General features: G+C 30.8%; 3 protein-coding genes across 7 annotated transcripts; 1 reads left to right on the forward strand and 2 right to left on the reverse strand.

The window, feature by feature from the left end:
* Positions 1–6,774: 6,774 nt before the first annotated feature.
* LOC124927477 (serine/arginine-rich SC35-like splicing factor SCL28) lies at positions 6,775–10,196 on the reverse strand. 5 transcript variants are annotated; one of them, XR_007098411.1, is made up of 8 exons: positions 9,967–10,196; positions 8,994–9,071; positions 8,500–8,664; positions 8,325–8,389; positions 8,043–8,082; positions 7,863–7,985; positions 7,585–7,762; positions 7,255–7,394 (listed from the first exon to the last, which is right to left on the reverse strand). XR_007098411.1 is itself a non-coding variant. In XM_047467893.1 (7 exons), the coding sequence occupies exons 1-6, from the start codon at positions 10,134–10,136 to the stop codon at positions 7,124–7,126; spliced, it is 789 nt and encodes a 262-aa protein (XP_047323849.1). In that variant the 5' UTR covers positions 10,137–10,196; the 3' UTR covers positions 6,775–7,017; positions 7,111–7,123. The 5 variants fall into 5 exon arrangements, 4 of the variants coding, with proteins under 4 accessions (XP_047323849.1, XP_047323850.1, XP_047323851.1 ...); XM_047467893.1 differs by lacking the exons at positions 7,585–7,762; positions 7,863–7,985 and adding an exon at positions 6,775–7,017 and having other exon boundaries at positions 7,111–7,394; XM_047467894.1 differs by lacking the exons at positions 7,585–7,762; positions 7,863–7,985 and adding an exon at positions 6,775–7,030 and having other exon boundaries at positions 7,111–7,394.
* A 1,238-nt stretch (positions 10,197–11,434) lies between these two features.
* On the forward strand, positions 11,435–16,883 carry LOC124927821 (J domain-containing protein spf31). Its single transcript, XM_047468302.1, has 9 exons — positions 11,435–11,638; positions 11,964–12,054; positions 12,144–12,204; positions 15,092–15,169; positions 15,946–16,019; positions 16,148–16,261; positions 16,335–16,442; positions 16,526–16,564; positions 16,635–16,883. The coding sequence occupies exons 1-9, from the start codon at positions 11,550–11,552 to the stop codon at positions 16,719–16,721; spliced, it is 741 nt and encodes a 246-aa protein (XP_047324258.1). The 5' UTR covers positions 11,435–11,549; the 3' UTR covers positions 16,722–16,883.
* A 460-nt stretch (positions 16,884–17,343) lies between these two features.
* On the reverse strand, positions 17,344–21,490 carry LOC124926087 (GTPase LSG1-2-like). Its single transcript, XM_047466253.1, has 7 exons — positions 21,171–21,490; positions 20,949–21,056; positions 20,778–20,864; positions 20,055–20,148; positions 19,557–19,613; positions 19,245–19,324; positions 17,344–18,557 (listed from the first exon to the last, which is right to left on the reverse strand). The coding sequence occupies exons 1-7, from the start codon at positions 21,389–21,391 to the stop codon at positions 17,489–17,491; spliced, it is 1,716 nt and encodes a 571-aa protein (XP_047322209.1). The 5' UTR covers positions 21,392–21,490; the 3' UTR covers positions 17,344–17,488.
* Between the last annotated feature and the right edge of the window lie 1,053 nt (positions 21,491–22,543).

The following is a 22,543-nucleotide window of genomic DNA, read 5'->3' on the forward strand; positions in this document are numbered from 1 at the left end:
AATGTTCTTGATCTATTAATTAAAAACTGCATTCATCACTATATAGTGGAATCATTTTGTGGGGAGAGGTAGACAAACCGATATTAATTTTTCATGTTGGAGGTCCTCGTCTTTGTTCCATGAATGCCCAAAACTTGAGAATCACTATATAATTAACAAATACCTCTCCTAAGAATTTTTTTTCCGAATATTTTAATTTTTTATTATTATAGTGGTTTCGTTAGTCGAATTAGATATAAAAAAGATATTAAACATTAAAAATAGTTTGTAACCCCACCAAGTAGCTCATTAGACATAAAAAGAAATTAAATATTAAAGATAGTTCGTAATCCCACCAAAGTAGTTCAGTGGTAAGAGTCAACTTAAAAAATCAAAATGTTATGGGCTCGATTCTATTTGAAAGCGCTTTAAGTTTAAGTGATTCTATAAGAGAAGGTAAAAGAAATATATAAGAAAATTATTTTTTAATTATTAATATAATTTTTTTATAAATATTATTTATTTTTATATGTTATAATTTATTGCTGTTTGTTTTATTTTAATTAATATAATGTTTCATATTGTTTTATTAAATAATTTTTTAAAACTTAATATAAATTGATTTTTTTTTATTGTTAAAAATTTTAAAAATAAATAAATTGATAACTAATAAAAATGTGTTAAAAGAGTAAAAATATGTTAAGGTAGTTAAATGAGTAAAAAAATAGTTTAAAAAATTGGGTTCGGTTCGGGTTCAAGTACCCATCGATTCTGAACTGATATTTTGGATAATTGAAGTACCCGATTTCGGGAGTCCGATTTGGGTCGGGTCTCCCGAAACCAAAAAATTTGTCATGTCTATGTTGTATTATGGTTAATCATATGTGTTACGGGAATGTTGAATCGGTGTAGTTTTACAATGTTAAAGGGTGACTAGTATTTAAAGTTTTTTGTGGAATATTATTGAGATTAATTGGGTGATGCCCGAGTCTTTAGATAGTTGTTGAGAAGTTTTTCATTTGTGCGACTAATATGACAAACCTAGATATTTGAGTTATCATTCCAATTATTTTTTTTGTGGACTATCTAGTTTGAGAGAAATTGTCGAACATTCAATGATCGTAGTCGTTTGATGCGTATAATATATAATGATATTATTACAACGTTTTCTGACATTCGTTCTGAAAAATTAGTAGAGTCCGTCGGAGAGTTAATCGTTCTTCTCAAGTATTTACGAGCTCGATAACTTTATTTTTTTCATGTCATCCTTTGTTGATGTACTTAAATGATATTTATCCTTTTTAATATACATAGACATTTTTAAAAAATAAAAATTAAGTTATCGAGCTCATAAGTACTAGATACGTTTTTTTTCTTAATTTTGTTGAATAGAATGGTAAATACTCCACTAAGATAGCTCATTGGTAATAGATTAATAGTTGAGGCCACGAATTCAATTTTATTTGTAAGCGTTTTGAATTAATGTGAAGTAACGGTTGTTAGATATAAATGAAAATTATGCGATAAAAAAACATATTCAGAACAAATAGGTATGATATAAATTTATTTCACAAGACATTAGGGTAATTCTAATCTTTCAATCTAAAGAGGACGAAAAAAAAAACTTAATCAGAAAAATTAAAAAATAAATATTAATTATTTAGAATTGGAATACTCAATTCAAATTGTAAATATTTTGAATAGACCATTTATAATGTTGGAACCATTTCCTGTCCTACCCACCTTTCAAACAATTTTTCTCAAATTACCCACTTTTTCATTCACATTCCCAAACTACCCACTTTTCTCTCTCTAAATTATTAATCAACCCATTAATTAACTCACTCTCTATCTTAACCTACTAATTAACTCACTCTCTCTTTCTAAACCCATTAATTAATTCCTCTCTCTTTCAACTATTAATTAATATCCTCACTTTTAAACTATTAATTAATTCAATTGAAATATATTATATAAATATTAAAATAAAATAACACATATGTTTTATTTTTATTTAAATCTATAAATATAATATATATAGTTCAAATTAAATACACTAAATTAAATAAAATAGAATACATTACATAAACGGGAACTTGAAATAAAATATATTACATAAACATTAAAATAAAATACATTACATCACAATAAAATACATAACATAAACATTACAATAAAATAAAATACATAATAAATATTAATCAAGTTCAATATACAATAAAATACATATTTTATCTTTATAATTCAATTTTTTTTATATTTGAAACTGCGACGTTTAATGACCTTCAAAATGGTCAAACTTATTGTCAAAGGTCAAGAGAATTATTTGAAACGGTTGAGAAAAAAACATCATCACACAAGATTATTCCATACAATGAACAAAGAGCAATCTTCGAAATCGTTACTGCACAATACAGAACCATAAATGGATATTGGAAGGGTGGTAACAAACATAATGTGGATTTATATAGAGGTTTTTGCTCTTGTGGAAAATGGAGTAGATATCATAAAATTGAATTATAAAGATAAAATATGCATTTTATTGTATATTGAATGATTAATATTTATTATGTATTTTATTTTATTGTAATGTTTATGTTATGTATTTTATTGTGATGTAATGTATTTTATTTTAATTTTTATGTAATATATTTTATTTCAAGTTCTCGTTTATGTAATGTATTCTATTTTATTTTAATTTATAATAGTTATTTAAATTATTTAATTTAGTGTATTTAATTTGAACTATATATATTATATTTACAGATTTAAATAAAAATAAAATATATGTGTTATTTTATTTTAATATTTATATAATATATTTTAATTGAATTAATTAATAGTTTAAAAGTGAGGATATTAATTAATAGTTGAAAGAGATAGAGGAGTTAATTAATGGGTTTAGAGAGAGGGAGGGAGTTAATTAGTGGGTTAAGATAGAGAGTGAGTTAATTAATGGGTTGATTAATGATTTAGAGAGAGAAAGGTGAGTAGTTTGAGAATGTGAATGAAAAGGTGGGTAGTTTGGAAAAAATTGTTTGAAAGGTGGGTAGGACAGGAAATGGTTCTATAATGTTGGGTAGGGTGGCAGACAATATATTCAAGGAATCTGAGTATATTCCTTAGGTTAACTGGGTGCCTTCCACGTGTCCTCTGTTCTTCTGTCCTTGTGGCATAAATTCATATACATCGACTACTTGTGGATATTATTACTTAAGCCGCATGTCATTTCATGTCTTAGGCGGGTCCAGATTATTAAAATATTTTGAATAAAAAAAAATTATAATTAGAGATTATATTATTTTTTTATTAAAAAATTTAAATATATATAAATAAAATAAATAATAATAATAATAATTTAAAATAAAAAGTATTTTAGTATTTTAATTAATAAATGGATTGATTTGATAGATAAGAGAGGGAACGAAGTGATAATTTATTTTGTTAAGTTATTTGGAAAACTTAAAAAGACTTTTATATATTAAAGTTTATTTAAACGAATTATTTGTAATAAATTTATGTTTTTTTTTAAAAAAAATATTTTGAAAAAGAAAGTTTTAATAAAAAAAATATGAATAATTTATTTTTTATAAAATAAAATATTTGATGCGATATAAAGAATAGTCGTTTAAGATTAATAATGAAAATATGAAAGGTTCACTGTATCACCAAACATCCCTAAAAGAACTAACATAACGAGATTTAGCTATTTCAGAGTAATAATAAAAATATAAATAAAAAAATATTCATCTAACTCAAACAAATAATAGTGTTAATAAGATATATATAATTGTAACAATAGTTATACAAAATATATTATTTGTAGAGGAACTCTTATCCAGATGTGGTGTTCTTTTTCTTCATCATCGCCCATACTACTTTATGCTCCTTTTGCTCTCACCTATATTTCTCATTTCATGTTTACTTAAAAGATTATTTATATTTTAAAACAAAATTGTCATGTCAATATTATTTTATAATCAGTGTGTTTAGTTCTAATCAAAATAATTATATATGTACACTTTCAAATTGAATAATTGACTCAAATTTTATATACTTAGTTTTTATAACTATTTTTTTAATCTAACTTTATATTGAAGAAAAAAATATATTAGTAAGGCAAGCTAACATGACCATAACTTTTGTTATCGGAATGAAATAGTTGTATTCTTTCAAAAGAAACAAATGAAATCGTTTAAGCACATCAAAAACTCAGGTTATCTAGACCAATAAAATTTAACCTTTTATAATCTCACTGAAAACTCATTTTCCAATACTTTGCTAATTCAATCTTATATACGAATTCACATATTTCTACTATAATATATATATATATAGTTTATAATTTCCAAATTAATGAGGTCATAGTGACATATAGGAGGGGCTGTCTAGAATATTGATATATTATTGCATAATGACAAAGACAAATGTTCATATAATGGTAGGAGTAGGACGCCATACATAAGTACAAAGCATGCACAGCTGGGGAGCAAATGTTTGTATCAACATCAACAACCTTTTTTGTACCCTTGTATGTTTGTTTTCCAAACAAACAGAGAAGACAACACCAATCGCAATCCTTATTGGAAAAAGAAAAAAATATCCCACCATTATCCTAAAGTTTAATTTCCGAATATTAATGGCGCGCTTCTAAACGCTTCCCTAGTTATGTCCACCACACCTTAGGTCTTTCTATGTTGATGGCGATGCCAAAACATCGGCATCAATAATTCAAACCAACACCAACCAAACGACATACACCCCTCAATTGATCTTTTGTTTGTTACCCGGAAAGAATTGTCGATAAAAAAAAAAGATGCATTTATATATCGTGTCAAAATAATATTCTATCAAATTATCTATAACCCATAATTATCTATTCCTATTATTTCAAACATATTCTCTTGATTTTTCTTGTATTTGATTAGATGGGCCAAAACATATTTATTGATCTTTCTCAATTCAACTACCTCCAAATAAAGAAGTAAAAGTAAACCAAAAATCATATGATGCATAATAAACTTGGAAGAATTTGAGTAAAATTTTCATATAATTATTTGTTAGGAAACATCCAATTCAGAGTTGAATCTGAGTTTAATAAAAAATAAAAAAGCTAAAAAATTATTTTAATTTTTTCTTTTAAGTATTAATTTAAATTAGATAATATTTAAAATATATCTTAATTATATATATTAATAAATCTAATAATATTTTTTAGTTTAATTATATATTTTCAGATGAGGCATAAGATTCTCATCCCTTAGAATCGTGTTCTCTGGCCCATTTTATTTTTGCTTTATTCTTAAGCCATGTCCATGCCATCATATCCATTTATTTATTTTATTATTAGGATAGAAATAGATAAATGGTTATATATAAAATAAATAAATAAAATTGACCACATTTGAAGTTGGTTTTTAATTAAAAGCGATTATAATCTTAATTTATCTCAAAATCCTGATTAAAGGAAAATGAAGTATTCTCTATTCAATCCCTTGTTTTAATTAGTAGTTGTAATTTCTTTAATATATATGAAGGACATGTGTAAAGCAAGATTTTCACTTTTATGTCTTGTGGACAAAAACAGTTGATTGTAAATTATGTACCAAGAAAAACTTAATATTATAAATATTTTACTGTATTTCAATTACTTCTTCTTAATAATTATGATTAAATCGTTTTTGGAAAATGGAGACAGTAATTAAATTATTAAATTAATCATGTTTTATACTAAATAAAACATTGTTCCAATTTCCAAATAAGTTGATAATTTAATGTAGCACAAATAACTTTCTAAATCTGAGTTGATGCTGATATTAACAACACTAAAATCCTCTTTTTGATAGTGCACTGCATCCTCTATGCTTTTTACTTTTATTATTATTATTATTATTTTTATTTTTAGAAAGTTCAGTTTTTAGTGAAAACCATTCATTAATCTATTAAGAAAAACTCATAATCACTTAAAGTATATAGTGTTTATAAGGAGCAGACAACTATTTTGAAAATATTTACGATTATATTATCTGGATCAAAATATTCAATAAAATATCTCAAAAGTTTGGACACGAGTATTAAGTGAAAACATATTTTGAATAGAGTTGGAAAGTATGGTTGTATCTAACAAAAACAACTCTAATTTTGGTGTGAGTACAAGTAATTGTAAAGAAAAATAATAATTTTTAATCATCACCACCTTTGAACATTGATTTACCTTTTTTTTAATTAAGTTGTTTTCAAGTGAACATTTTAGTTAGGATAATAAGACACTATTCATACATAAATATATTTGATAATCCATTAAAATTCCCAAATTCAAAATTATACAGGAAATAAGCTCTAAAGTCCTATTGGCCATTGTTCTAGTTGTTGCTTGGTCTTTTGGAATCCACTTGTATTTGTGTACGGATTTTACTAGAAAAAAATTGTGGGTTTTAGGTTGTAAATTGTAATGGCTATTTTAAACCCCCTTTCTATTTTTAGTCTAGGTAGATAATGGGCCATTTCAAAAAAAATGATTTTTCCAACTAACTTTATTACAAATAATTGAAAAATAAATCAATATTGGAATTGGATTTTTAATATTTGATATGCAAAAGTAATTGAATTTCATTTAGTCAGAAACATATAAAAGTGATAAAAAAATAACATTTAAAAAAATATATTATTTTTCACTTTTTAGAATTAGATAATTCTCTTTTTTAACCTTGGGAGTTATAAATCTTGCCCATGCAACCTCATTTCACATCTATCCCACCTAGTAAAAGCATGATTAGCCTTACATGAAAACAAATATTAAGTGAAAGATCAGACAGTTGATTTGTGCATAGCATACTATATCATTCTTCGTAGTAAACATACCAAAACCACAACCGCAAAAAATTATACATTTCCATACCCTTCCAAAAGCAACAAAAAAAGACAGTTCATTGAAGACAAGATAGACGATAAGTCTTACTAACACACAAAGCAAAAACCCTTGCAAACAAACAAGCCCTAACTTGAATCAGCCTTCCTTATCTGGACTTTCCCCAAAGCCTGGCAATTAGAACTGTGAATCTAACTCAAGCACAGGCATACTATAATGGATGCACAACTTATTAATAATTGAGAAAATAAGTGAAAACATACCTATATTATATGATCAAGATCTTGACCGAGCAGGGCTATGGGTATCTCTTACAGGACTTGGTGATGGACTCAGTTTATGGTCCCTTCCAGGAGTAGGACTTTTTGTACCATTTCGTTTGGGACTGAGGGAGGATCTCTGGGTTGACCTGTGATTTCTTTCTTCGTGCCGAGATCTGGACCTACTAGGCCTGGACCCAGATCGCTGTGGCGAACCAATGGGTGATCGTGATTGTGAAATGCTCCTAGATCGACGAGGAGAGTAGTCATCATTTGATCTGCGATTCCTGGGAAAAGATGGATAAAAGATCAGGCCACAAAAAAGGAAAAACAAGCAAACAAATATATAACAGAATAATACGTGATATGATAAAGCAACAATTTAAACCATAACATGAATAAATTGAAGTACTTCAGCCACTCAATGATATCCCTTACAGATAGAAGAACAAAAAAAATCACACCAGAACCCTTTACCTGGCTGCAACTTATACACAGTTTCAGCACACATTAAAATGACTCTTTCACCCAATTACTTTAAAAGGCTTTAAAATGGCAGCAACTGATAGCTTCACACCCTTTATCTTTCTGGTGATCCAAACTTCTACATTCTTTCTTTGTTTGGCCAACTATAAGCTCTATATTCTTTCTTTGACTGGATAATATGCAATATCAAATATCAAACATCCAATTTAATTGGAAATAAGAACAGAAAGATTAAATCTTAGTGACCATAATCATTCAACCAACCATACTCAATTGGATAATTTGTAAGGTAACAGTTGTTGAAAAGGTAAGGAAACAGTTGTTGCTTTATGATCCTTTTTCTCTCTGTCTTTATTATGCCTGAGTTCTTTAACTCTCTTTTCATATATAATCTGCACAGTGAATAACACAATGGAGCAAGCTATTCTATGATTTTATGTAAAACAAACCTTATATCACTTCTCACTGGGGAAGCCGATCGGGAATAGGCTGCCAATAAAGAAAACATAATGCAAGTTAATCACTACACTACCAAACATGCTTAGGAAGCCATTTGGAAACACTTATTGTTTCTGTTTATGGATTTTTTTCCCGATACAGAAATAATTACTAACTAAATATAGTTTATATCTGGAAACGAATCAAGAAACAGAACAATAAGTATTTCCAAATAGGACATAATCTGATCCAAATGAAATGCATTTAGAAATTAGCCTGGAGAAAGGACTAACAACGGTTACGACGCCTCGAGGACCTCTCTGGACTCCGTCTCCTGTGGTTGTCCCTTTCCCTTCCACTGTGAACAAGAAAACAACAGAAAACAATTGAGTCTCAAGCAGCTCGAGAATAATCATTTCTTCCCCAGCAGATAATCTGAATAAATAATCAGGACAAGCAGAGTTTTACCTTGGGCGCGTGACCCTACGCATTTCTTGAGGAGTCTTCCGGTTCTCTTCAGCAAAAACAATTCGTATCTCTCGTCCACCAATGACTGTACAATTCAGATGTTCCTTGGCTGCAACTGCATCATCACCATATTTGAACTTCACAAATCCAAAGCCACGTGGTTCCCTAAAACATTTACAATCATTTGTTAGTTACAATGAGGAAGAAAATACAAAATTCCCTAAAGTGAGCAATACTGAAACTAGCATAAGGCTACTTTTGAGTAGTTACTAGGAACTGAAATTCCAATTCCATTTTATTTTTCTCAGAATTGGATATCATTCAAATCACGTGTTTGAAAAAAAATACTAGAATTGTAATTCCAACAAGTGGAGAATGGAATTGGGATGGACGAAAATGTAAAGGGTTTAAGTTTAGTTGGAGACCAGAAGCAAAAGTAACATTTGGGAGCTTAATTTATCAAAAACAGGTTATACAATAGGAAATTGACATACCCGGTATAATAATCCTTTGGTAGGTAAATATCCTTAATTGGACCAAATCGTTCAAATGGGATCCTAAGATCTTCTTGCCTGCAAAACATGAAGCTTTAAATATGAGATAGGATATTACAAGTACTCAACAAAATGAAAAGTAGAAGAAACAGGTCAATAAAATAGTATTGTTCTGTTTGGAAAAAACAACAAATGATGCGGGTTGAGCTATAGGAGTTTTCTCTTAAGATCAGACTCTTACTAAAGCTAGTAGATTAGGTGACATTTATCAAGCTTTAATCAATGGAAAAAACCAAGACACGCTCAAAGTTAAAGTTTCCCAAGGCGGACAGACCAGGATATGGGATTGAATCAGCAAGATAAATTATTCCAGTTAACCATAGATTGTGTACTGAATTGGTTGGTTGCACTGAACCTCTTGAAGATGAGGGAAGAGTTGAACAGAGTTAACAATAACTACAAATGAACAATCCACAACAAACCCTGTAACCAACAATACAACACCAACATATATCCCCTATGCAACATAACATTTATCACATGTAATGAAAATATTAGAAATCTTGACAACAAGGTAACATGGATAGAATCAAGAAATGGGGTTAGGAGGACCGTAACCATCACAATTACAATTTTCAGTATATTCACTAAAAAAAAACTAACCTTGGAAAAGGGTTTAACAGAGATAGGCATGGCATGTACCGAAAAAACAAAATAGTGGTGTGAAGTGCGCAAATGAACATAACAACAGGAGCTCGTTCCTGATGGAAATACACGTTTCCTAGTATAGATTACCAGCAGTTTCTTTCTCGGTTAATGTTTTTGATAATACATTAGTGAAATTGAGAACAAAAAGTTTTCATTCAATGAAGCAGTTCAAGAAGATCATGAGATAAGACAGTATGTAAATGAAGATGCAAGGTAGGTAAAATCAATGCGACAAATAATCAGAGTAAAGAATAGATAAAGAAACCTAGCATCGAGGGAGATATTCCGAACTAGAAGGCCAGAAGGGGCAGGGGAACGACGGTCCCTTCTCGACCTAGATTCACGAGGGTCATCGTATCGCTTGCTTCGCCTCGGACTGTGGCTCCTGCTTCTGCTTCGCCTCGGGCTGTGGCTCCTGCTTCTGTGCCTTCCCATTTCTCTCTCTCTCTCTATCAAACACTTCCTAGGTCAAATAGCAAAACCCTAATAAATATGAATGTATGATTTGATGATGGATGGATATTTGACATTTGTTCCATATAAGTTAGAATTTTGAGACTTGAATACCTATAATGCCCCTAATTAATATACTGTTAATTTCGTGATGTTTCAATTCTAACTCAAGTCATAATTGAGACAAATTTTATAAATAAATAATACTAAAAATTATTATAAGTATTTATTTAAATAAATAATAACATTTTTTATTTGGATACTATCAACTTATTAACTTATAAATTATAGATATTATTATAAAAAAAAATTAATAAAATAGTATTTTATAAAAAAAAAATTATTGCCTTAATGATTGATACTATATGTACAAAGATTATATAATAATAATTTTATAAATAATATTCTCTTACAAGTATACTGATCCATTTTAATTTTCAAGTTTAGAGTTATTAAACTATTAATTCTCTATCTAATAGTTTTAATTTGTTATAGTTTTTTTTAAAATAATGTTTTTATTAATAATTTGGGCCGTGATGGATGGTATGAGTGGGCCTTAGATTATTATGTCTCAAAAAAAAGTTAAATATTTTGTTTTTCTTAAATGTTTATGATTTTTTTTAAAGCGCTCAGATTTGGATATGAGAAAAAAAAAATTAGTTTAAAAGTCATATTGTTTTAAATATTTGATTTAGATTAAATAATAATTTGAAATATACTTTACTATAATATATTTTTTTTTAAATTCATCACCACTCTAATTTTAGGTTTTCAAACATGTCCTATATTTTAATTATAAATTTAATTTATATTACTTTAAATAATTAATATATTAAATTTTTAAAAAATATATATATTAATGGAGTAAAAAATAACTTATTTAAATGCAAACAATAAATGTTAAGTCTGAATAAAAATACTAATTATGAATTCAAAACAATCTATATATAATATAGATATATAATAATGCTTCATTGTTAATTATTAAAGTGTTCCAATTATCGGATCCTGAGAGCTGTGATTAATTTGGATATATATATATGAGAGTAAATGAATATTTGGGTCGGATTATAGGTTGACACGCTTCGTAAACTCTAAACGGTTAAAAATAAAATTTAAAATTTTATACATTTTTACCGTAATATTGTTTTCAGTATTTATTATATTATTAAATACATAAATAATAAGATTAATTATTTAACAATTGAGATATAGACAAATTTATTAGAAAAAATAAATATAATGTAAATTTGATTAAAAAAAAAGCTATTGAAGAAGTCCTCTGGGTGAAGGTTTTGGTTGTTCTTCTTCCCTCTCTCGCGTTCGCTGGCTGATATTATTGAGATTGTTGGGGGGTGTTTCTCCAAACGATTGAGATCAAATCGTCAAAATCTGATGGGCGACGTCATCTCCGATGAAGATTTGTTACTCAAGAACTTCTTTGCCGAGGTCGGCGAAGTTGAGCGCGACAACGAAGTACTTAGGTCCCCTATCTTCCTTCTTTTCTCTTATAACTTATCTACAAATGTATAGGTATTTATTTAGGTATAGGGCAAAAATACAGACCTAGACACCAATATTTGGTTTGTTTCTTAGGGAATTGTAGTTTGTTAAGACTCGTGGCTACAGATTCTAGGCCTCTTCTGAAGAATTACGATTTCCAGCCTATTTACTTCTGTGAATGATACTTTATTATGCATCCTTTTGAATCTTCCTGCTAGTTTTATTGAAACTTCTTACATATGTAAACCTCGTAGGTAGGAGTTGTAGTTTTAGATTCAGTATTAGTTATGCTCTTTCATTGAACAGGATCCTCTCTTGTTTCAAGTTAAATCCGTTTGAGTACCTTAATCTACCGTTTCATTCTGCCCCAGAGGAAGTGAAAAAACAATATCGTAAGGTAATACATCCATCATATTGAAAGTTGTCAACTACCTCCTCATTAAGCCTGACTTTGTTGACATCTCTATATTATTTATGACCCTGTAGCTGTCTTTGATGGTTCATCCTGATAAATGCAAACACCCACAAGCTAAGGAGGCATTTGGTGGTAAGTTCTAAATTTTATACCCTATTATTCTTTTCAAGGAATTAGCAAATTTTGTCCCTATCATTTTTTTTTCCTTAGAGAATGGGGATACAATTTCCCTCATACCTGCTAGTTCTTTTTAATGTGCATAGAGCAACTTCGTGGTTTCATTTACATCATTGTGATTATGGTGTGATTGTTATGGAGAATGGCCAAAGCCTAAGGTGAGAAGAGAGAAGAATGGGGGATGAGACTCTCACAAACCATCTATTAAAGTATTCAACATAAAAATATTCAATAGTGAACATATCCGAAATCTTACATCCTAATGCTTTGAATAAGACAACACAGAACTGCCAATAATCGTTGCAACTACTAACTAACTACCCTTAAGTATAACTAACATTAATAATAGCCTTATATACATATCAAAAATTTTTGTCAATACAATTTAATTATTAACTTCTCTTCTGTTATTCTTGTACATCACTCTAATTTCTTATTTGTGGTTGTATTACTCCATTGCTAGTGATCTGTCTAAATTACCATAATTAACCAGGAAAGCATCCACTACTACTAAATCTGCTAACAAGACATTGGAAGAACTACAGAAATTAAGCTGGTATAATCATGTAAGCAAAGCTTGATCTGGCCTAGGTAAAAATGTCCTTTAAGTCACTGACTGGGGGTGAGAATTGCAGGTCTGGGACTAGATTCCCTTCTCTCTTTTTATTTTTTCCTTTTTGAAATGCGAGGTTTGTCCTATCCTTATTATCGTTTGTCTGTGCTCATAAAAATGAACAGAGGCACTAGATGTCCCTGATAACAAATTGCAACATGCAGCTATTTGTGAAGCCATAATAAGATAGGAAAATTTCACATAGCTTATGTCCATTATGCCCATATTATAAGTTAACCTCAACATGCAAATATGGTGAATCACTTCCTAAATGATGAAACAGTAATAAGTTAGGAAGCTGTCTGCCAGCATGGACATCTAACAGTTCTGAAACTTTGAAAGGGGTGGAAGCAATTTTAAAATTGACAACCAAGGGACTGATGTTTTGGGGGTATGATCATGACTTTATTCAACTTTTTTAGTTGTTAACATGTAGTAGCTTCCTAAGGAAGTAGAAATTCCGTCTAAACAAAACCCAACCTTCAGGACCTCTTGACAGTACAGAGTAACCTTCAGATCAAGCAGACTCTGTCCTGGAGAAAATTGATGCTCAAAGTAAAGTGAGTCTAAAACCATTGAATCAATTGGTGGAGGATGACTCTGTCCTGGAGCAAATTGATGTTCAAAGTAAGGTGAGTCTAAAACCATTGAATCAAATGGTGGAGGATGATTAGTACCTGACACAACTTGAGCTTGACCTCAAGATACAAGCAAGCTCAGATTGCAGCTGTCATTTTTGAATGAAGCCTGTTTTTTTGGATGCTATGTAAGCTGATGTGATGGTGGTTAATCACCTCCAAATAGTAGATTACAAGGAACTACATGTATATCAAAGTGAAATGCATGAACATGAGCCTCTGATTGTGGCCGAAGATGAAAATGACTAAGTTGCATGGAAATATATTATTATGATGTAGGTAAGCTATTGCAACTTGGGCACCTTTTTTCTTTATATGGTAGTGTTATGAACAGAAATAGGGAAGAAGGTTCAAGAGTAGCTAAGCAAGCCTCTTTTAAGTGGAAGGACAAAAATGATAAGGCTATCCTAAGTAAAAAAATGGATCTGCAAACTTGAATGTTTGGTGTCATATGATAGAAAATAATTAATAAGGCTAAGAACATTGGAAAAGAGATTTTAATGATTGTATTCCCTTGAATTGTGGTGAGAGTTCCTTTTTAGGATCATCAGATGGAGGCAATGATGTCATAAGGGACCTATGATGGTTAGAATTTTAGTTTAATTTCTGGTGGGGATTCTAGAACAGGTCAGTGACTGAAGCTATCTTGGATATGGGCAGCTTATTTTCATGATGTGGAGGTAGGCCAAGATTTGATTTATTTTTAGGGTTTTACGAGGTGAGAACATGATGAGAGGTAAGTTTCCTTTATCCACACGAAAAAATATCTTATAGGAAGTCTGTCCATTTGATCTGTGGTGTCCATGGATGGTCTTCAAGTTTGGGGAAGTAGCTTGGGAAATGAAGATAGTCAGTTTCTGGTTTTCCCCTTTTTTTTGCCTCTTGGATTTATTGAGAGGACTTGTGATGGGAGCTTCTTTGTATGACCAACTTGTAACATGCATAATGTTTTTTTTTGTTGTTGAAAACTTTCGGAGTGCAACTAATCACCGCGGGTTAAAAACATATCCCGCAAACACACTAACCAATTAACTAATCATGCATAAGGTTGAATAATAGGTGAACGGTGGCCACTTTTCAGGTGAGCCCTGTATATTTTTTTGCCTCTTTGTCAAACCGAGAGCACTTGTGGAGTGTGCTGATTGGATAATTAATGAAGTTTTTAATGATATATAAATGCAACTTAAAGATAGAACCAAGAAACTCTTAATTGGTGTTGGTCGTGCTGATCAGATAACATTCATTACTCAAATAAGTCCGGTGTCAACTAAGAATTGCAGAATGCTTAATTTCTTAAATGTTATTGTTTTTCTGATTCTTTTGATGGTTGACTATTACTTCTGCTATGGAAAACATATATACATCTGAGCATTTGCTGACACCTTAAAATGCAAATGCCTCAACCCTCTTCTAACCGAGGAGTAGCTTGGGCAAATTATCCTTCAAAAAGAACTGGAAATTACTAGTGATAGAAAACATGTTAGATACATATATTTTTTATTTTTTTTATTTTTTTATTTTTAGATACATATTGTTTTATATTATATTGTGTTACTGTCCTTGTCTGCTGATACCTTTTTTCTTTGAGCAGCATTAGCAAAGGCCCAGCAGTTATTGCTCGATCCACAGGAAAGAGAATATATTTTAAACCAAGTGACTGCAGCTAAAGGTTTGTTTCGTCGAATCCATGCTCTCTTATTAAGCTAATAGTTTATGCAAATACTGTATTATTTATATTTTAAAAAATGTCCTTATCAGCAAAGTTTACTGTACCTGTGAATAATGTACATCTCCTATGATTGAACACGTCTAAAGGCTCTTGTGGAAATCCAAAAGAAGATTAGATTCCAAACAACTCAAAAGAATCCCATCCTGTGCATATTCTTCCTTTCTTGATTGAAGAGAAAGTGTGAAGGAAGAAACCCTTGATCTTGTCTCTTCCGTTTCTGCAAAATGTCCTTCTGTAGTGCTCTTTCTATATTGTTCACCAAAATAATAAGGGGGATGCACTTCCATTCAGCACTGATATTCTCTAGTCGCTTTAGTGATGCAATTTGGTTTCTTCGAAGTATTTTATCCTTGAGGTTGTAGTTCCCATCTATTTTCATGCAAAACTATAGTCTCTACTATCACTTTTAGGATGAAGATAAAGCTATTACTGTTACAGTGCATTTTAGAGATATCATAATAAGTTTGCTGTCTAGATACAGTTATTTGCTTTACTAGTTTCTAACATATTTACCTAGAGCTTGTTTGATATAGATTTTTTTTATAAATAAATCATTTTTTTTTAAAAAGAAAACTTGTTTGGAAGTAGACTATTTGGGGTTAAATGACTAAAATATCATTTGAAAAAGATATATCAGATGCTTTGTGAAAATTGTGAGATGCAATGCCTGCTAGAAATTAATTATAATTCATTCTCTCTTTGATCCAACAATTCAGAGGAACTTAGAGCAAAGAGGAAGAAGGAACTGAAGAAAGATACAGCTTCCAAGCTAAAGTCATTGGTTGATGAGGTGACCTCATATTTCTTTTCTCTGTTCATTGTCCTCCAATTTTCTGAAAAAGAAAAAAAAAGACATTGATAAATCCTTCCAATATAGTATGTTGAATGAATCATGGAATTGTGTGTGTGTGTGTGTAGGGAAAATACAACCAGGAGTATGAGAAGTCAGAGCAGTTCCAGAAGGAATTGAAATTGAAGGTTCGAGAAATTCTGACTGATCAAGAATGGCGGAGGAGAAAGATGCAGATGAGAGTAAGCTGACTTTCCTTCATGTTATCTCTTTTTATTTCTCAATTAGCATTCATTTACTTTTGAATGATTACAGATATCAGAAGAAGAAGGAAGATTGAAGAAGGATGAGGAAGAAACGAAGGAGATGTGGAAAAGGAAGCGAGAGCATGAAGAACAATGGGAAGGAACTAGAGAACAAAGGGTTTGTTTTCAAAATTGAAATTAGTAACGTTATTTTGAAGAGTGAGTGATATAATAACACTTGCATATGATATGATTGATTAGGTTTCGAGCTGGAGGGATTTTATGAAGGGCGGGAAGAAGGTGAGTCTTGGAAGCATTTTTAATGGGTCCGAGTGAAACAAGTGAATAAAATGATGTGTTTTGTATGCAGGCGAAGAAAGGAGAGATTCGACCACCGAAACTGAAGACGGAGGATCCTAACAAATCTTATGTACAACGACCAGTGAAAAAAGGTTGATTGAATTCTGTGTTGGGGATTGATTCAATAGGAAGGACCTGAATGAAAACACACTGGATGGATGGATAATGGTCATTATTATATTTACATTTCTTCTATCAAACTTTTTGTATTATAAAATTAAATATTAATATTTGAAATGTTGAATTTCTTTTGATGATGTGTTCGCACTTCTCAAGTAGTAGGCATGCATAGCTCTAATTTTTAGGAGCAAGGTCAAGCTCGAGCTGCCTTCGGCCTTTTTTTCTGACGGTTAGGGAAGGCGAGCTTGCATTTACGATTTTAAATGTAGTGGTTTTTAGATTTTATGAGTATAAATTATTTGGATTTATAATTTGACGTAATTAAGTGAATTTATATTTATAAAATTAAAATATAAAATATTTATTTGATTTTGTAAATATGTTTATTTTATTAATGTCAAATACTTTTAGAATAATTTTATAATTGTTTTGAAAAAAAGTATTATGATTTGAAGTGAACTTTCTAAATATTTGATTTTGGACTGTTTGCATAATTCAAAACTTAGATTTAAGTGATTGATGTATTTCAATATATAATAACTCGGTTCATTCACAAATGATATATTAACTTAACAGAAAATGTGTTTTAAATATGAATTGTCACCAAAAGCTTTCCAATCTTGAAAACAAAACTGTGGATGGTCTTTTTCAACATGAAAACCGTAATAAGTATTCAAAAATGCTAGATAGAAACATTAAAAACACAAGCACACAACAGGAACCAATTCTGGAGGGTTTGAATCTTCATCTGACCGTTACAGGGCCCGTGTTTGCAGGTTTCCGAAAAACTTTCACAACCGAGGGCATTCCATCTTCTTCCTGATTCCGTGCCCTCCAAGACCTATCCTTCTTCCTCTGAGGTTTCCTATGCTGCTTATGCGGTGCCTTTTCTGCCCTCTTCTTACTGGCATCCGAAACCTTCTTCTCCAAATCCACTAATCCATTCGCCAAATCAAACGATTTCAAATCCTCCAACATTGCGTCCTCCTCAATATCTCCCTCGTCCGATTCAAATTCAGATTCAGATCCAGATTCAGTCACCTCCTCCGACTCTGAGATGGTCTCCATACCCACCTCCGGCTCCAATCCAGGTGGCATTTCATAGTGAGACAGTTTTCCGACAATATAATCCTTAAGAATCTGTCTAGATGCTCTAGTTTCATCAGGAAGGCCACTAGACGCAACATACCTTCTCGAAGCACAATACGCCCTCAACAATTCAGAAGCATGTGGGGGGCGAGATTGTAATTCGTATGGCTTCGGTTTCGGTAAAGTGATTTTGTAGAGAGACTCTATTACGTTTCTTGGAACTCGATTCGCCACCACTTGAACTGCTTCCCTGTGCTCCGTCATTCTGTCTACTGGCAACACTCCTGACGCAATCATCTCGTACCTTGAGCTTGTGAAGGAAGGAAAAACCAAACCAGGACAATCGCACAGAGTTAGTTTCTCCGATATTATTAGGGTTTGGAAATGTTTTGTCTTTCCTGGGGTTGATGTCACGCCTGTTTTCTTTTGGCCGACTAAAGCGTTGATGGTCGAACTTTTGCCGACGTTGGGATACCCAACAAAACCCACCATAACACCCGTGGGTGCCCGGTCACTTTGCCTCCTCATCATGACTATTGCCTCTGCTTCGGATTGTAAACGAGAAAGGAGTTCTTCTCGTAAGAAAATATTTGTATCGGGATCTTCTGATACTCTCTCTTCAGGAAGATCAAGGGTTTTTCCTTCTAGAGCTGTGGAAGCTGCCTTGGCTGACCAGAATACAAAGAGTATCCCGTTGTGACGGAAATATTGAGCCCATTTCTCTCTGTCAAAAATCAACAAATACAAATATTATGGGAGTTTCATAAACTGAAAAATTAAGTGTTTGAATGTTAAATACTGAAAAAGTATTTGAAAAATAAAATGTTAGAATAAACCAAGGCCTAGTTTCATCTGGGGTTATTTGAACAACTAGTGATTATTTTCATACCTCTTTTAATGTAGGTAAATTGAAATCAGTATATATGGGTAATAAATATATAGTGAAAAAATAATATTTTAGATAGAAGGTATTTTTTTGTTAATGATTTGAATGATTAATGAGTAGATTATTGATTACATAATGAGTTATTTGAAACTAATCCCAAATAACCAACATTAAACAACATCCAAAGAAAATATCTAAATTTAAGTATTTGTATACAAGTTGATTTAATAAATTTAATAAATTGTGGAACTAATGAGGAGAAGTACTTAAAGACTATTTTACCCTTTATAAAAATGTAATTATATTAAATTTTAGGATTAAAGTGATTCTTTGGGTGTGGTTACTACATTACTTAATTTTTTATTTTAATTTGAGTTGAAATTTGAATCTAAATAAATAAGTGGTTTTAATAAAAAATTCAAATAAGAAATAAATAATTTTGATTAAGTGATAGCTCTGTTATCAAACACAGCCTTAGAAGTGTTAGAAGGAAAAGGAAGCAGCAGAAAACAGTAAGAAGTGAACCTGACTGAAACTGGCAAAAGATCTGCCTTGTTAACAAGAAGCAATGTTCTTTTGTGTTTGTCTACTTCCCGTGCATACACCTTCAAAATAAATGATGGATCACATAAGGAAAATAAATATGACTGTCTGATTAACTAATTGGTGTGAAATAGTATCAACTTAAGTTCTTTTGTAATTTTCAGTTCAATTCATCAAAAGATTAGAAATGATGTAATACTAATGAGAGTATTCGGTACAAATATATCGTATATCAACAAAAAAATGATAATAAATTTTCATAATTGATTTAAGCACAAACTAAATCATTGTTACCTCTAGATCAGGGCACCTGTAAAAGAGTGGATCCCTGGCATCAACAACCATGACCAACTGCATAAGAAAGATAAGTTTATAAATATATCCTGTAACACCAACGATGATTAAATGAAATATTAACACATTTTTCATCCATGTTATACAAAAATAGTTGTGCATAGAACTATGAAGTATGAATTATGAATTATATTCCAGTATCTGTCAGATTGTAAGATCAACCCATAAAAGACAATGTAGATGATTTACAGGACAACTCTCTTTTGTGTGCTCATTTTACTGCATAATTATGTATTGTGAACTTGTATGAAAACAGTAACTTACATGTGATTACTAAGAAAATAAACAAATTCTAGCCTTCAGCAGTCAGGTTAGTCCCCAACCTTACCAATTTTTTAAAAAAAGTTTAACGCCTTGCTTTTATACCAAAACTAAAAGAAAAGTTTCAAAATTTTGAAGGCAGAAAGGATTCAGTAGCATGTGAGGATGTGATAGTACCAGATCACTACGCTCAACCACACGCCAAAGTTGCCTCCATATGTCCAGATTCTTCTCAAATGGAGTTAGGACAAGTTTATCATTATCTTCGAGTCTACAAGAATATGAAAAGATATATGTTAAAAACTGAATTCAATCAAAGAACGCTTAGGAGAAAACTGACCATGCATAACCAAGAGTAAAAAATGGACAATTTCATCCTATTGGACCTATTCCCAATTGAGAGTTAAAGTTATAAATGGAATCTTTCCACACTCAGGTTTCTATGATAAACCCAAACAAAGAAGCATTTGAGAACCCTAAATACATGAATTCTACCATATTTCTCAATGATTCATACTATCCACCACCTGAGAAATAGTTCCAGAATAAATGAGCTAATCGCATAAACCAGTAGAATGATCGGTATAACCTCTTAACAAAGAAAACTACAGCATAACACCCAGCAACTATGCAGAATTTACAATAATTGCACATTCATCTCATCATAGAAGCAATTTTTGGCTACACCAAACAAGGTCTAACACCTTTGCAATTCTCCAATGACAATTTTTGTATTTATTTTGTGTTATGAGATGATTGCAGTAATCAACATGAGATGTTCATATGATACATAGATTATAAAATTATTTAAGATGCTCAACATTTCCTCTAAACAAACAAGCATTTTTCACAACACATTACAAGGTTCAAGTCACATTTTCAGTTTCAAGCTCTACAAACCTCGCGAGGGAGCGCCTCCAAATCAAGAAAGCCTGTCTTTCATTGGTATCAAGTTCTTCGAAAGTCATTTTTGCATTCCAAGGTGGCCTGAAGTTCGAAGAAACACATCTTCTTAGTGATCCACACATAAGGAAAACATCAAATACATTCTAAACATAAGCAAATGCATACCTGCGTGGAACCTGAAGACTACTAGCATGCAATGCCTCTTCTATCATCTGTTGCTCCCTCATCTCCACCAACGGTGTTATGTTACTAACAACACCCGAGCTTGAACCTCTGTTTCATGCCACCAAGAGATTAAGTATTAGAGATAAGAATGACTTAAATCTTAACATGAATCATAAGCACAACAAAACACAATGAGCTAAAATTAGGCAGCAAACTACATACTGGTCAACAAGGAGGTTGGGCACAGGGTTGTCAGAAGAGAATAGGCGCGCCGCCTCATCAGCCTGACCGATGACGGCGTCAATATCGTTGATGTCGGTGACCGATTCGAGCACCTTCTCCTGGCTCCTGTAGAAGCGTCCTTTCTCCTTCGATTCAAGTATCATCTTGTTGTGGTGCTTCACAAGGGCTCTCCCTAACCCTACCTTATGGTTCTTCCCCATCGTTGCTTACTGCCGATTTGCAGAGTTCTAGTTATGTAAGAAACAAGCTCTCCAAAGAATACTAGTATATGGAGAAGACGATGCCTAGTTCGTTTCGGCGTCTTTATGATAATAAAATAAAAAACTGGCCCTAAAAGACGATATACTGATAGGAGGTTATTTGACCCGAAAATAAAACCCGATAGGATATATCAATTTGGGTCTGGATCACGGCTATTTTGACGCCGTATATTTCTGTTAATTAGGTGTGAAATTAAAGATTTTGAAGTGTTGTAAAATTAAATATGTTCAGGGCCAGACACTGGGTAAGCCCAGTGGCTAAGCCCAAACTCTAAACCAAAACCCAAACCTGAATTTAGTTCAAGTAAGTTTTCAATTGTTTTATTTTTTTCATACCTTAAACAAATATATTACTAATTTATAAATATTTAATTAGTTGGGATTAATAAAAATGGCTTAAAGTAACCCACAATAAGTTATTATATACAAATTATATTTTAATAGTATATTTTTGTCAAAAGAATTGATAAATATATATATATATATATATTATCATCATAATACACTTAAATCATATATTTTTGATGGATATTGAATCTTAGATATTTTTTTTAAGTAATATATTTTTTGTGTGAGTTAATTTGATGAATTAATTATAGTTTATTTAAAAAATATAATAAACTAACACAAATTTTTAGTTAGGGTTTCATATTAAATATTTACATCAAATCAAATAAAAATATCAATACTAATGAATATTTTGAATGTAAAATTTAGTAACACAAAAATTGTTATCATGATTAAATTAAAAATATAAAAATTATTTTGTATAGATTTGATATAAAAATATTTTGCATAGATTTGATATAAAATTTATGATACTAATAAATATTTACATCAAATCAAATAATATATTGATACTAATAGATATTATTTTAATGTAAAATTTAATAACAACAAATTTGTTATCATAATTATTGTAAAATATAAAAAAAAAAATTATAGAATTATATAAAATTTATGATTAAATTACAATAAAAATGTTTTGATATTTGACCAAATTTAAAAAATTGAGTAAATAGGGCTAAATAAATTTATAAAATAAAAGATTTTAATAAATGTACGGTATTTAAAATTATAGTTGGAGTTGGA

This window comes from Impatiens glandulifera, chromosome 2, assembly GCF_907164915.1.
Source record: "Impatiens glandulifera chromosome 2, dImpGla2.1, whole genome shotgun sequence".
Taxonomy (NCBI): Eukaryota; Viridiplantae; Streptophyta; class Magnoliopsida; order Ericales; family Balsaminaceae; genus Impatiens; species Impatiens glandulifera.

Bases quoted from the DNA above. Each gene is read 5' to 3' on its own strand.
- LOC124926087 (XM_047466253.1), bottom strand. From the start codon at position 21,391: ATGGGGAAGAACCATAAGGTAGGGTTAGGGAGAGCCCTTGTGAAGCAC. The intron at 20,149-20,777 runs GTTTGTAGAGCT...ATATTCTTGTAG, and splicing joins TGGAGGCGCTCCCTCGCGAG to ACTCGAAGATAATGATAAAC. The intron at 18,558-19,244 runs GTTCACTTCTTA...GATTTTTGACAG, and splicing joins CTTTTGCCAGTTTCAGTCAG to AGAGAAATGGGCTCAATATT.
- LOC124927821 (XM_047468302.1), top strand. From the start codon at position 11,550: ATGGGCGACGTCATCTCCGATGAAGATTTGTTACTCAAGAACTTCTTT. The intron at 11,639-11,963 runs GTCCCCTATCTT...TTCATTGAACAG, and splicing joins CGCGACAACGAAGTACTTAG to GATCCTCTCTTGTTTCAAGT. The intron at 16,443-16,525 runs GTTTGTTTTCAA...ATGATTGATTAG, and splicing joins AAGGAACTAGAGAACAAAGG to GTTTCGAGCTGGAGGGATTT.
- LOC124927477 (XM_047467893.1), bottom strand. From the start codon at position 10,136: ATGGGAAGGCACAGAAGCAGGAGCCACAGCCCGAGGCGAAGCAGAAGC. The intron at 9,072-9,966 runs GTTTCTTTATCT...CATGTTTTGCAG, and splicing joins AATATCTCCCTCGATGCTAG to GCAAGAAGATCTTAGGATCC. The intron at 7,395-8,042 runs GTTTGTTTTACA...ATCTTTTCCCAG, and splicing joins CCAGTGAGAAGTGATATAAG to GAATCGCAGATCAAATGATG.